General features: G+C 40.0%; 2 protein-coding genes across 4 annotated transcripts in view; both read right to left on the reverse strand.

Annotated features, from left to right (window-relative positions):
* The window catches only part of serpine2 (serpin peptidase inhibitor, clade E (nexin, plasminogen activator inhibitor type 1), member 2), a 44,010-nt gene extending 38,180 nt beyond the window's left edge, over nt 1-5,830 (reverse strand). The window contains exon 1 of one of the 3 annotated variants that reach the window (XM_028794419.2): nt 5,680-5,830. The gene's annotated coding sequence lies outside the window, so the exon portion shown is untranslated. Of the gene's footprint in view, nt 1-5,474; nt 5,570-5,609 lie in introns of those variants that run through there. The other 2 variants (XM_028794418.2, XM_028794420.2) reach the window with 2 other exon arrangements.
* Nucleotides 5,831-13,908: 8,078 nt separating this feature from the next.
* The window catches only part of prss16 (serine protease 16), a 32,071-nt gene continuing 30,244 nt past the window's right edge, over nt 13,909-15,735 (reverse strand). Inside the window, exon 9 of the mRNA XM_028794422.2 lies at nt 13,909-15,065. Within this exon, the coding sequence (XP_028650255.1) occupies nt 14,959-15,065 (107 nt within the window). The 3' untranslated portion in view covers nt 13,909-14,958. The remainder of the gene's footprint in view (nt 15,066-15,735) is intronic.

Consider the following 15,735-nt stretch of genomic DNA (forward strand, 5'->3'; position numbering starts at 1 on the left):
CTGAAAAGCACACTGGGCTGCCAAGCAGGCCAAGATGTCTAAAGGCTGTGGAAAAAAAAATAAAAAATGCACTCCCACCATTGTGCACATGCAGAATATAGCAGGAGGAGGTGATGCGAAGTCAAAGGACGCCGTCAAAGCAAAGGGGGTGGCGCAGGAGATGAAGATCATGAAGTCTGTTCACTCTCTACATTTCATGTTGGACTGCAGTACTGGTTTTCAGCAGGACAACTTAAAGAGCATGTGAACAAATCAGTTAGTGGAGAGCACCACATCTCCTGGTTTTCATCTCGGGCTAAGTAAGTGTGAAGACCAGAAAGCCTTGGAAACAAAGGTTCATAGTGAAAGATGAAGATAGCATGTGCTACTGTGGAACTCGGCTCACTAAAACCCAACAACCTGTTAGAAGAAGTGAGAATACAGACAAAGCCACCCTTGGTGCAATGCTTCAGAAGACTGACAACACAGTAAAAGAAAATGGACAGCAGATTTAAAAATCTATCTGAAAACTTTATTGTTTCAGTTTGCTGAATGAGGAAGAGGAGCAGAAAATTCCACAATGACGGACAGATCTAAAAATGTGCTTTCAGAGCTCTGGGGTATTCAATTTAGATTGTCTGTACAGAGGTCTTCTCAACGAGAACCCAGAACACATCTATCATATCTTGTTACTGGTAAAATTAATGTGGACATCTACAGCCATCTGAGAGAGAGGATTTTCTTGCAGAAACAGTGAAAGTGTCCCACCGTTCCTCTCTACAGTCTGCAACACTGAATGGCCTCATGCATCTCTCCATAAATGGGGAATCCATTGAAACTTTTTGCCCTGACAAGGCAGTTAGTTCCTGGATGGATTCTGGAAAAGGTTCAAGACAAGCAGAGCATAACACCCTAACAAAATCAAAGAGCAGACAAGTGGAGACCAATGCCCAGAAGCCAAGGGAGGAAAGCTGGTGAAGCTGTGCCCTCGATGTCGAGTGGCACTCTCTCATCTGTGATTTCAGTCGAGAACTCCGATTCAGAATCGGACACAGACTCAGTCATGTTTACATTCATCATATTGTTCATACAAGTGTCAATTCGGATGGAACTGAATGCATATTTATGTTGACGACTGTTGAATAGTTTATGTATGATGATGTATGGACTGTCTCCGATGGATTTTTCAACTACAGTAATCCCTCCTCCATCGCGGGGGTTGCGTTCCAGAGCCACCCGCGAAATTAGAAAATCCGTGAAGTAGAAACCATATGTTTATATGGTTATTTTTATATTGTCATGCGTGGGTCACAGATTTGCGCAGAAACACAGGAGGTTGTAGAGAGACAGGAACGTTATTCAAACACTGCAAACAAACATTTGTCTCTTTTTCAAAAGTTTAAACTGTGCTCCATGACAAGACAGAGATGACAGTTCTGTCTCACAATTAAAAGAATGCAAACATATCTTCCTCTTCAAAGGAGTGCGCGTCAGGAGCAGTGACTGTCACAGAGATAGAGAGAAAAGCAAACAAATCAATAGGGCTGTTTGGCTTTTAAGTATGCAAAGCACCGCGGCACAAAGCTGTTGAAGGCGGCAGCTCACACCCCCTCCGTCAGGAGCAGGGAGAGAGAGAGAGAGAGAGAGAGAGAGAGAGAGAGAGAGAGAAAAACAAAGTCAAAAATCAATACGTGCCCTTTGAGCTTTTAAGTATGCGAAGCACCGTTCAGCATGTCGCTTCACGAAGCAGCTGCACACAGAAGGTAGCAACGTGAAGATAATCTTTCAGCATTTTTAGACGAGCGTCCGTATCGTCTAGGTGTGCGAACAGCCCCCCCTGCTCACACCCCCTACGTCAGGATCACAGATAGTCAGCGCAAGAGAGAGAGAAAGAAAAGTAAGTTGGGTAGCTTCTCAGCCATCTGCCAATAGCGTCCCTTGTATGAAATCAACTGGGCAAACCAACTGAGGAAGCATGTACCAGAAATTAAAAGACCCATTGTCCTCAGAAATCCGCAAACCAGCAAAAAATCCGCGATATATATTTAAATATGCTTACATATAAAATCCGCAATAGAGTGAAGCCGCGAAAGGCGAAGCGCGATATAGCGAGGGATCACTGTATATCTATCCTTCTACATTAAGAAATTGTTTTTCTTTTTTTTAATTCAGGCTACCAAAATCTGAAGAGTGCCTGCCTAAAGGGTTACCTGGGATTTTGAAAATTTTGCAAGCCCTGCCATACATAGGCAGCGTGTTTTGAATCACAGCCTAATCAGTGTGTGTGTGGATTTCAACCTCAAAGCAACAGAGTCAAGAACTCTGACAATGTCCTCCGACTTGAAGCCACGCACTGGGATGCCAGCCTTAGGTTTAACTGGGGGCTTTCAACTGGCATATAAGAGCGAGTGTTGAGTGTGGTCAAGTGCAGCAAGTGAGCAATTGATGTCCCATCTATGGTAGGCTCCTGCCTTGGATTCCGAGTGGTTAGGACAGACTCCAGCTCCCTGCTACCCTGCAGTAGCAACTACAGATATGAAAGCTCTTGCATGCTGACACACAGTAAAGTCGGGAACACCGGATGTGTAAGATAAATGGCCATATGGAAAAAAAAATGAAGTAACAGATTACAAAAAGGTCAATATGCAATGTGGCAGCCTGGTCTAAATGAGAACAGGATCCCACCAGAGTGTCACGTAGTGAAATTTTGTGGAGGAGACGAGGCCAGCTCCAGAAACACGCAGTGTTCACCCAGGTTTAGGTGGAGTAAGTGGGTCAGTCCGAAACAAAAGGGTACAACTGCAAAGTTCTGTAAGCAATTACATAAAAATGAACACAGGAAGACTATTTGTGTAGCAGCGCCACTGTGGAATGGGGTGGTCACGTGTTTTTCTTACATATCAAGAGAACGATGGCATGTCAAGATAACTGCCATGTAACCCAAACAAAATGAAACTTGCATGCGTCTGAATGAATGTGGCCAAGTTTGGATTTCTATTAGAGGTGCTAAAAACTAGAAAAGCAGCAACAGCCAAATGCAATTAAAAAAGAGCATTACATCGCAATACCAAATGCAATCAAAAGCATAAATTAGACTGCAACACAAAACACAACCTATTTATATCACAATAGGAAGAAAATACAATTAAGCAGTCTTAATATTTGTGATGCACTTGTTCCCCTATTTCTAAAAAAAAAAAAACAAACCACAAAAGCCCTAAGCTTTGGAGATCATAAGGAGTTTGTGAACATTTTAAGTGAGAACAGGCCTTCAAAAGGAGGAAAACTGGGCACGGTCTACACTCTCATTTCTCTCTTTAGATCCTGGTGCTGTCAGGGTGTTGCCATCTCTTTGTATTTCTTAATTCTCTGTTTTAGGCAGCTGCAACCAAGCTACGTCATGACTAAAAAAAATAATAAAAGACCACTACAATGAGGTCACACTCATACTGCGCATTAAACATGAGGAAACAGGTTGATGGGTCCGATATAAAACCACAGAAAAAAAATCCACAGTGAGAGGAGAAGTGCAGTTCTGGTTACTTGTAAAACACTACAGTAGATACACTTTGCCAAATATTTTTGGACAGTCCTCAAAAAAAAAAAAGGTGCCCAAAGTGCCGATACTGCAGGGTCCATCATTCACCAGACAATGCTCCTTTCCACTGTATCACACAATACAGCCAGGTGCCACGTCCAAATATCTCATAAGGACATTCATTTTCAGAGTTTTATTATACAAGATTATCTAACTAATCCATCAATTTTTGAAGTGATTGTTTTCAGTTCAAGGCTGTGGGGGCTGAAGCTCATGACAGGCATATGAGGCACACACCAGGCGCCAACCCATTAGTCCATGCCATGCTCACTCACTGCCAGTCAACCTTAAACCTGCAAATCTTTGCATTGTGTTAGGAAATCCGAGTACCCGGACAACATCCAGTCTCACTGTACAAACTACACTCAGGCAGTGCGTGTGCAGGCCAAGATCTGACCCAACACATCCGGGCGGTGTGAATGCCATGCTAAACATTCTCCTTCTGTTTTATGCTAAAAATCAATGCATGCCAGAACTAGGATATACTAAAACTCAGATTACCACAAACATTCTCAAACTTGCTTAATCCCATTCAGAGTGGGGGGCACATATTTGAGGTGTTTGTTGAACCTGCTTATTCCATTTAAAGGGGGTGCAGCCTCTCCTACTATCATCAGACACCACAACACTACAAGGGACGCCACGGCAAATTAAATCCTCCCTAAAATAAGAGTTTTCAAATACTTCGATACAGAAACAAGTAGGCTACTGTATTTTGCGTCCAAACTTTTGTTTTACAACAGACTAAAAAGTCAATCGGGACTACAGCACTTCCAGATTTTGCTGGCACCACTGGCATACATGAAGAACATGACGTAAATGAGGTATAGCGTTAAAAAATAGAGAAAAGAGCGGAGAGAACAAGCAAAGGCAGACTGTGTTACGGCTGCTTATTTCTGGCCAGCATCGAAAGGGGTGAAGGATGCAGGATTATAGCATTCACCCTGGAGATGGGGGTGCGTTTTGTTTCGCCATCGTAAACTTGCACTATCGGCAAGCCCCCCATCCCTCGCACCCCACGACGGTGGGCAGGACCGGTAGTAACGAGTAATACGCGAACCCAAAATGCGGACTTGCTTTCGCAACACTGAAAGTATAGAAAACTCCCAATACATTCCTTCCTGTGCCACTCATCCTCCACTGCAAACGAAGGGACCAAATACGATGCTGTCGTGAAAAACATTTTAAAGTCGAAGCAGATCGACAGACTACAGGAAACAACAAAAACAGAAATGGAAAGACGGAGGCGTCAATAACATTTTCTCGAAGTACACAAATCGTTCCGAGGACAAGAAGGTCAGGTTTTCCACCGTAATTGTAAACGGGCCCGGAGTGGGCGATTCGTCCAGCACCATCAGGGCAGATTCCGGCTCACCGCGATCCTACAACTGGCTACAGCGGTTTCAGCAAAGAAGCGAGAAGAAAGCGAGGCGGTGCAAGGGATCTTAAAAGGTGCAGTCACCGAGCTCGTACTCACTCAGAATGTAACGTTTTTCTTCGGCACAAAGCAATAAATGAGGGGCTGGGGGTGGCAACACAACAGCGAGACGACCAGCAGCAAGTCGGCTCCCGCCCCCATTGATCTTACATTCTCTGTCTCTCAGACACACACGTTGGCTATTTTAATGAACTGCCACCGAGCTTTGTTAAGTCGTGTGTACCTGTCCGAGGTACGTTCCACTTCTGCACGCGGGTAGCCCCCACCCTAATTAACAAAGAACGAGATCCCCCCCCCTCATGTTTATGTGATGGATGTGCCTTGGTTTTAATAAAAAGGGTTCTGCAGCACTCTCCCTCTCATCAAGCAACTTTTAAAATGATGATCGACTGTCCAAAAGTACGAATAACGATGCTCATTTCCAAGTTAAATGATGAAAAACAAGTTATATTTGCATACCATTTCCCCCACATGAGATGCCAACTGCCTTTACATACGAATGACTCCTGCAACAGAGGGGCAACCCTTGGAATATCAATCGAGCAACAGCACCCGAGGAAACGAGAACGAGAAGCGGACACGGCGCTGCCTTACCTCGACGGCGCAGCTCAAAGACGAAACTCAGATGCTAAACAGGCGAACACCCCGTCTGCGTGCAACTTACAGAGAAATGTCGCGCACTTTCATTTATATCGGGCGGACAGTTTTGTGTGCAACTCCTCCCTTCGGCCACGCCAGCAGATACGAGTCGCTGTAAACAGCAGCGAGCTGCGAACAGGAAATGACACCTCGGTAACAGGATTAGTTGTAATTAGGGAGAGCGATTGCGATGCGGTGCCTCGGCTTGCTGTGCCCTTTTAGCTCACTGCCTGATGCGCATTACCGAGCAGCACCCCCTCCATTCGGCATATTTCGAGAAAGCAAAGCTATAAACTCAACACATTTCGCTTGGGTATAAGAGATTCAACACCATTCTTGCAGCATAACTCAGATGGACGCCACTTTTAGCTTCTCAAGTTATAATCGAGCAGTTGAAAACAAACCTGTCCCTCCGACCCAGGGCGAAAGTGAAACTGTTTCCAGGCAGCACTATGACACAGGACCCTTTTCTGGCGACGACCTCCAAACCAATGCGTTTAAAGTGTAGCTGATGATGAGTCAAAACCTCCGATGGGTGGTGTTGGGTAACTGTAAACCAGTAGTAGACAATATGAGATGAGCAACATCCATCCATCTGTCCAATCATATGAAAAATATATCCATCTCTAGGTAAAGGGCATAATTCCATCCATAAATGTGATGATGCCAGTCTGCAACTAACCAAAACCACACCAATCCATTCAATTACAAAAGTGTAGTGTGTGTGTGTATTCGGACCACTATGGTTGCTTACAGCTCTACGCATTCATAAAGTTGGCTGACAACAGAAGGTGATGAGTCTCGACAACAATCGTGAGGAGTCTGGTTACAGAATGGAGATAAGATTGGTGGACTGGTTCAAGTGCAACATTCTTGTCTCTTAATATGAACAAAGTGACATTGATCTTTTTTGTCTTTATAAAGGCCCACGATGTCCACTCACTACCTTTCAAAGGCTCTGTCATGAGCACTGGTCAATTAACAACACCCCCACAGGCAAGAAGACACAGCCGGACCTCTGCTTGCTTCAGTGACCGGGTAAAGGCAAGCGTACTTCCCCCATTCTCCCATGGCACCACTGCGGCTCCCACCCAGCACACGGTGTCAGTGTCCCACTTCCATCTGGCAGTAGGTATCAAACCATTCAAACCACTTCTGTCAGATTCCAAAACCGCTTTGACTGTCTGAGCTCTGAACTCTATGTTGCCCTCCCACCCCAAAACAACAGATCTGCTCCTAGCAGTTTACTTGTATGCAGTACATTTGTGACTGGTGTTGTTTTATTTATTAGTAATAAATAAAAAAAAAAAAACTATTTTAATTTATAACCTAGTATTTATTTGCTAGCATAGTGAAATGCCCACGTATTAAAACAGCCTTAATAGTACAACGTTAAGTCTGATGGTACCGATCACATCATGCATTTACAAACCTCATTTCACTGGAGAGGCCTTGTACTACTCCTCCTCCTCCTCACTACTTGTTGCCTTTCTGCACTGGACATTCCGGCCGTATTGTGGATACTTTTCAATGTGACACCTGGGTGCATGCCCTATGCTTTACTATCTTATGCAGGCTGCTTGCCTTTGTTCATCAGCTATTTCCACCCTCTTGAGGACGCCAGTTTTTCACTTGTCTTGCACTTATTTTATGTTGCACTGCGGTTCTGGAAAACGTTAATTTGTAACACTGTATGGATGGTATAACAATAAAGCCTCAAGGAAGATGCAGAGGACAGGAAGATATGGAAAAAGATGACGCGTTGTGGCAACCCCTAACGGGAGCAGCCGAAAGAAGAACAACTTGAAATGCACCTACTACTGGATAATTCACCTACAGCAGCAACTGCCATTCCTACATATCATAGTAACTGCAAACTGTATCCAATGCCAAGAAATGGTTTTAAAACACTAATGCTGTCAAAATTGCATGTGGCTCTGGGTGACATGTCTGATAATAAAGCAGGTAAGAAAAATGATGGATAGAAATCCCCTCCTTTGCTAGGTTCACCTATACACTCTGGCGATGTATTCACACTTTGACAAACACTAACATTTGAGGCAACAGATAGATTTGCCTGTTTTGCGGAGTTTGCCATGTGTCATAGACCAAAGCAATACCATGGCAGGCAAATTCTGGACCCCGAAAAGGGCAAATGTGTGCACGCATACAGTGAGGACTCGGAGGAGTGTGCTGTACTGTGAGATATCACTCCACCCACAGCTCGCTATACCTCGCTACCAGAACAATCCCGGACACTGCTAATGATCTCAAAGAAGTATCATGTAAAGGAATAACCCGCCAAAAATGTTTGTGTGTTACTTACCTTATGTAGGTTGGAGTGGTGACCAAGAAAAACATAAGCAAATGCTTAATTATCACAGATGATTGATGAACTTGTGATCGTACATCACATGATAGCACAGAGCAGAGAAATTCAACCCTTTTTTTCTTGGCATACCATCTCTAGTAATTAAAGTTCTGAAGAACCACCATTTTTTAAATCTTAAATTTAAGTACTTATGCTCCTACTACATACAAATAAAGGTGATATTTCTTTAATGCCCCAAAACACTGCACCTTTGACTATTTCACGAGATTACCGCTAGTTTTATTTAAATGTTCCATGTATGACCAATGTTATTGTAATGAGTTATTTTTAATATAAAAACAGTTGTGTGATTTGTTATGAAATAAAAAGGCCTTTAACTACTTCACATTTATAAAAAGTATACACATATATTTGAATCCAGATCAACAGCAGGAGAAAGTCAATTCCCTGGTTACATACAACTTATGGCCAAAAATGAGAAAATGAACTCATAGGTGCTTCCAAGTCAGTATAAAGGCTGAGCCTGCTTCATTGCTGCCCAGTTCTGCTTCTGGTTGAGCCTGTTCCTGGAATTAATTTTTAAAGGAAAGAAAGATTAAGGTTGCCAAACATTGGTATACTGTATCTAAAATATTTCCTCTAATATAAATATTGTATTAATAACGCTAAAATGAAATGTTACTCATGTGCATTTTATTAATTGGTAACATTCATCTTTCTTCCCATTGTAAATTCTGTAGTACTGTAGTTAGATGATTTCTAACACTGTTCCGAAACTGATGATAAAGCCAACAAGTTTACCAAAACTTAAAATTGTAGCATTGATGCACCAAGCATGTGGCAGAGACACTTGACCAGAGTGCTCGAGTTAAACCATTAAGACAGCACTCATCTGTTTACTATGCACTGTTTCGCAACAATTCATCTGTCTTGGCACATTGTTACAAGGTAGTCTCAAAGAGAGGAGTGTCACGGAGCTGTAATCTCAGACTTCTCGATCATGAACTGGCACAGGCCAAGTACTAGGTTGGATGAGTGACACAGGAAGGGAGAATCACTTCAAGAGCACTGGGAGACAGAGCAGTGGAACTGAAATAACATGGAGACTCAATTCAGCCACTGCGTAACCAACGGTCTTTCTCAAGGCTCACTCCCAAGCTCTCTGGCTGAGAACTGCAGCACTAGACTATAGCTACATTGATGCAGGACTTGCATTCAGGCAGCAATTAGAACATTTTGTTTATTTTAAAATTAAGCGAGATAACTTAATGATAATCTTCAAAACTGGAAAACATTTTAAAGGGTGTCAACCTTGCTAGGAGTGCCATGGACACACGCAGAGACTTCTGGACCCCTTGTTTGTTAATAACTGCCCTACACCAGGGCTCCCCGCCTCTGGTCCTGGAGGACCACAGTGACTGCAGGTTTTCATTCAACCCCTTTTCTTAATTAGTGACCTGTGTTTACTGCTAATTAACTTTTGAATTAATCTTCATTGTTTCTTTTTCCTTAATTAGCTGCCAAACAATAATGAGATACAAAATGAACCAAAACATGACCAGCAAACTGTGTCCATCATACAATATCTGAAAATAAAGAAAGACTAAGGGATCAGGAATGTCGATCTGCTCAGGTCCCCCAAAACATTTTTAACAGTGCTCTTAGAAAAGAGAAAACAATTTCAGAAATGTATGCCATTGCACAATGAGTGTAGCAACAAGCCATGGAATTAAAGAACGGATTTAATTAACAACAAGACTTGGCACCTAATTAAGCAACTGGTTGGAGTTTGAGGCCCTGACTTAGTTGGTCTTCTGTTGGCTCAGTCAGTTCACATTTCATTTGTTTGGGTGCCATTTAAGGAAAGTAACGAAGTAATTCAGAGGAACGATGTAGAAATTCAGGGGAACAAATCTTAAAAAACAAGTCAACTAAAATGAAAGGAAAAGGAGTTCATTAGCAGCAAACACAGATCACTAATTAAGAAAAGAGTTTGAATAAAAACCTGCAGCTACTGTGGGCGTCCAGGAACGGAAACGGGGACCTCTGGCCCTAGACTACTAAAACAATAGGTGGCACAGAATAGGGTGCGGACATCTACAAAAGCTGGGCACTGGATAGCTTGAGTGCACTGTGGTATGAAGGAGATTGTAACTCATTGAACAACCTTGTGTAATAAGCTGACCTGGTGTCATTTTTCAAAAGGGCACAGGTCTGAGAATGTTATGTTATGTTATAATGCCTAACCAAACAAACCTCCCTAGAATGCCCACATGACATCATCTCCAGCTTTTCTCACCTCCAGCAGAGTTCATGTGGGATATTCTTGAAGCATTAAATACAGTTATTTTCTCACTATTCATGGATCATTTCCTCCCTGTAGGCATAGTCAACAATGCTAGGGATGATGTACAGGATACAACTTGGCAAATGTAAAATGATTTTTAAAAAAAATCCCATAACTAGCTCTATGTGAATAAACCTGTTTTTGTAATAATTTATCACATACTAGTTAACTGTTCTTTCAGCCTGCATTTAAGCAAACAGGACCAATGATATGATACACCAAAAGCAAACAACTCAGAATGAGGAGTGAGGATTTGAGGTATGGGATTAGGATCATTAGTCCAAAGGCAATTAAAATGAATTAAATAAAAAGGGAGAAAACTGTCCACAACAGTGAACTGGGTAAGAGAGTTAGCATATTAATGAATAAAAAGACTTTAACCTGTTTGTCAATCTTATCTAAATAATATGTAGCTCCAAAGTAGACAATGCAGTCTGAAGAATAAATAAATAACTCATTAGGTGTTCATAAGTGGAAAGTGGAAAACTACTGCACCGTGACAGTAAGCAGCAAGAAAAAAAAGCAAAATTTCAAAATTCTCTCAATACTAAAAGATGTTGAGTTTATAATTAAATCAACTATAAAATGACAGGCACTGACTTTACTATTATTAACTTTTTTTTTTTTTTAATTTGTCAGATGAAGCTTTGGGCTAGTTTAAGGAATAACATGATTTAATAAATGGCAACAGGACCTGCCATAGCCAGAGGTCTCAAACATAGTCTAAGTGTTTAATTCAACCAGGGGCTTCATCAAAAGCCAATAAATACTGGATAATGAACCTTACACTTCATTAGAAATGGTTTGCATTAGCCCACTGCCTGCAACCTACAAACTGCACATGACTTTTTCCATGAACTTCACAAAGATTTTTCTTGCAGCATTTAGCCTGTTCAATTCTAGCACTTTGTTATGCAACCCATTTAGATGCCAAGCTCTTGATTGCTTTTTTTCATACTAAGTTACCTTTTAACAAAAGTGTTTCCAACCATTTGCACCTGCATTCATTATGAAAACCTACTCTAATTCAATATTGAAAGGGTGAAAAAAATGATACTGACCTGACACAATCCAAATTGCAAAATACTGCTTATATTTTAGTGTCTTGAGAATATTCAAACAGAAAGGCATTTTGATCTGGCAGAACAAGAGCAGGAACAAGCCATATCATAAATAAGAGCAACAACTGTCTTCAATACTAAATAAATAAATTGGCATTTGCAGTGATCTGGAAAGCAAGTTTCAGATTACTGGATTTAAACTTCTGTATATAACCATGAGCTCTGGAAATGGTAACGACTTCGTAATCGGTTATCTCTTAAGAACCTGAAGAAAACATCTTAAGTGGAGCAAGGGTCCAGAAATATAGCTAGTTGGTGTTTTTTTTCTCATTCCTTGTATGGTGTGGTTGTTATACAAGATGTATTCTGCAGAAGCCTCCTCTGGATCTTGTGCTGCCCAAGTATAACATATACAGCATTATATGTTAAGCAAAAAGGAATTATTTTAAAATATTTCAATAGCTGAATTCATCTCTACAGTGGGGAGCAGTAACCTTGTTTTAAATCAACACACTCATCAGAAATAGATTTTAAACCACTCATTCTGAATACCTCTCTGCGTCCCTTCCTCCTTTAGCACTTCTGAATGCGAAAAAAGATCTTTTTCACCCTCTTTCAAATTAATTTGTAGATGGAAAACATAAGGTTTCAGAGTGAAGGCACTTGGGAGTAAACAGAAGATATAATGGCTCTGACAGTGCTTCACAAGAATGAATCCAGGAAAAGGCCAGTCTTGCAAAAGAAAGATTATAGGGGTGGTGTGCTATAATTTACAACACATGGAATGGCTAGCTGTTTATGTCAGCGCTCGCCTATGAGGAAATGGGAGCATTCGCCATTTAGCTTTGAAGAGGCAGAAAGGTGCTCAAGAATGAAATCCTTGGGCATGGTTTAGGATCTGTGATTAAAAGTAACTAGAAACAAAGGCATTGGGAGCATGCTAAAATTGGTTTAAAAATCTTAAACACATTAAAATAGTTCATTAATATTAAATTTCCATCCATTCATTTATTTTCTTAAGCTGCTTCATCCAGGTCACACAGAGAAATCCAAAAGGCTTAGTAACTTTTTTTCAAAATTAATTTTTTTTTGCTGGACTTTTCTTGATATATCTACCTGGTCTCACTCACATCTGAGTGCATTACCTACAATGACAAAAGACAACACAATTAAATGAATCCCATTCTAAAAACATACAATTTTTTTTACAAGAATAACTCCATCAATATCCATGACTTTACATAGAGACCTTACTGTAAGCAACCATGTAGTTTGCATCTATTTAAAAAAATATATATATATATTGGAAGGAGACGATACATGATTTTCTCAGAGACAAACATCCCGCGAGAGACACTTTAACGTCACACAAGACAAGGCAGTGAGACAAAAGGACAGCTGCTGTACAAGCTTTCAATATGATCGACAAGCAGAACACGCAGCTCAGCAGCAGCAAGCCAGCAGCTGATCCGACCACATCTCCTTAGCGTGCATTCAGCCCCACCCACCCACCCTTCACAATGCGAGCGGCAGAGATGCAAAGTGGCTGGCGCATAGTGTGCCCCCATGGGGGGAGGGGGCGGGCGAGCAATTCGAGCAGGGGGCAAAGCCCTCTAGTTTAGAAAAAAAAATCCCAAACAGAGGCAGATTTGCATCCCAAACCACAACTTGCTTCATCAGACATCATAAAGCATTGCTGCCTTACAGTAAAAAGATTATGGGTTCGCGTCCCGGGTCCTCCCTGCACAGAGAGCACTTTGAGTAAAGAATTACAGTATTATCACTATCGAAATATATAGATTTTTGTGCTGAAGACTGTCTACCAATCCAATGGACTTGATGGTCAAATTACTGAGCAAATTTCCTAAAGGACCATTTATATAAGTGGCAAGGTCAGAATAAAAGGCTGTGAAAGCACAGAATCAAGGACCATGCCAGACTTGACACACACATTTTTCATATTACTAAAATTTATGCAAATGTTTTGTTGCTCTGAGATTTGTAGTGCACCTTGTGATGATTCTCCTGAAGAAAAGTAAAAGACATACATTTGGTGTGTCGAAAAGTAAAAGACTAATACATTTGGTGTGTCTTACGCCAACAGAAATGTGAGCAAATAAAGAACTAATACTGTATGATATGGCAGTCAACACCACACACATACATCACACACACTTATTTAAAAAGGGCCAGTATGGTTATAGGTTTCTTATATATGACAAATACCAGTGAATTTAACAAAATGATTAAATATAAAATGCCACCTCTCTAACTATTTGACTAGGTTTATCCATGTATTTTACAGTTTAAAACGGAACTGGTAAATAAACAGGATCTCTTCTTTCATCACATTTTAAGTTCATTGTGCAGGAGTTTTTGGACATACATTGTTATTTTATGTCCACGGGGAGGTCCATTACCGTTGCTTGCTCTTGCATCTCACCATTTGTGTTTGGCAGTTAATTTAAGAAAAGCTGTTACAATCATGGATGCCTGATATAAATTGAATAGAAGTGCTCTTGGGGTTAGATTTATTTAAAATAATTAGGCATAATACACAAGACAAATATGATGCATTTCCTTTTTGTTCTTCCTTTACATCTCCACAGTACTTGAATGCCAACTTCCTTATCACCAACTCTGATTAAAGGGCTTTAAAACCAAGCTGCAAAACAAAATCACCACTCAAACTCTACAACACCTGGTCGTGTTATCATAAAATTCATTTAAATTTTCATTTTCTAATAACCTGTGACAAACTGGTATATTAGTAATTTAATAATTCTCAGGTTTTGAATGTATAATTTTTTTCTTGTCTTTGTGTTTTGCTTATTCAAGTTTCACACATTTATGCAAATTTCTGGTTCTAAATATCCCACAGTAAGCATATCTAAATTTTGTTTAAACTTTACCTCTCTTAGTAAATTAATTGTATCAAGACACATGTAGAAGGGAAAAAAAACTCAACCATTCTGTTATTACAAAGAATATATTTTATACAGCATTTTTTGGCTAACATCAAAAATATCATCTAAATGAAGCAGAAAAACAAACTTAATACCAAGTCCATGTTCTGCTCAGAGCATTTAAGCATGTGCTCCCATGACACCTTAGATTTTTCACTATCAACACATTTGCTTCTGTAATAAGGTTAGAGAGAAATCTCTCATACCACACAAGTCATACCATTCGTTATGTCAAATTTTAATTCATGAGATTAACTCTATCAATATAGCAGGTAAAGGCTTATTTTATAAATCTGTAAGCTATCTTAGGTACTGTTAAAATGATTCATACTCCTGAAATAAAAAAATAATGCTTAATTTTTCAATGAATCTTCACAACATTTACATCAACAATAATTGAAATTACAATGCTAGAAAGATTCACGGTTTTCTCAGTCACCCACTAATGGAACACAAATTTCTCCTAGACTGCAGTTTCTTGCATTCCTTTTCTGAAACCTCTCAACATATCAAAAGTAACAATGAAAAAAAAAATGTATCTAACACCTTTGACTACAGGTTGAAAACAACTAAATTATGCAAAATGTTGATATTTTTACTAAAGCAGCCATTTCTCTAGGAGCGTCAAGACATGTCCCCTTGCTAATGTTAGCACGAGTGGGTCTTCCGGCCTCGCTGGATACATGTTTGCACAATGTGCTGTACCTAAAGATAAGAGAATAAAATGTTAAAAAATCTCAGGGTACAGGAAGTCTTATTCCTATCACAAAAACATGATTTTATACACAAAGGAATGCTATTAGTCATATGTGGTCTTAAAAAGACTATTCATTACCTAGATTAATTAAAACAAGAACAACATACTACACTGGTTTTTACTTCTGTACTAAGATTTTTTTTTAGTATAGGAAAATTTTACTTTCAGAGACTTAGAAATTACATTGTTTTAATTACATATGGATTCAACAATTAGTCGATTTGTTCAAATTAAGTGGCAGTTTAAAATAATAAATTTAAAACAACTTCAGGTAAAGACTGTCTATATTTTATTTAATATATTCCAGCAACAAGTAACTTGACAGCAAAAGATTGCGATAGCTGTTTCCCACTGATTGCATAAGTCATATAAGTCACCTTAGATCAGATACCAGTGGTATTAGGGTTAGTAGGACAAATCTAAAATTGAAATGTTCATGTTTTCCCTGTGCTTAAAACTCATTAAAAAAAGTGTTTACAGCAAGCGGTTCATAAGGCTATAGGATGAATTCTTGCAATGTTAGCTTTCTCTGTTCAAGGTTTTCTCAGTGTTATGCAATGTTTTTACATTTAATTTTACTATTATGCTGTGCATTCTATGGTATGATTACCTATTTTT

The sequence above is a fragment of the Erpetoichthys calabaricus genome, chromosome 2 (assembly GCF_900747795.2).
Source record: "Erpetoichthys calabaricus chromosome 2, fErpCal1.3, whole genome shotgun sequence".
Taxonomy (NCBI): domain Eukaryota; kingdom Metazoa; phylum Chordata; class Cladistia; order Polypteriformes; family Polypteridae; genus Erpetoichthys; species Erpetoichthys calabaricus.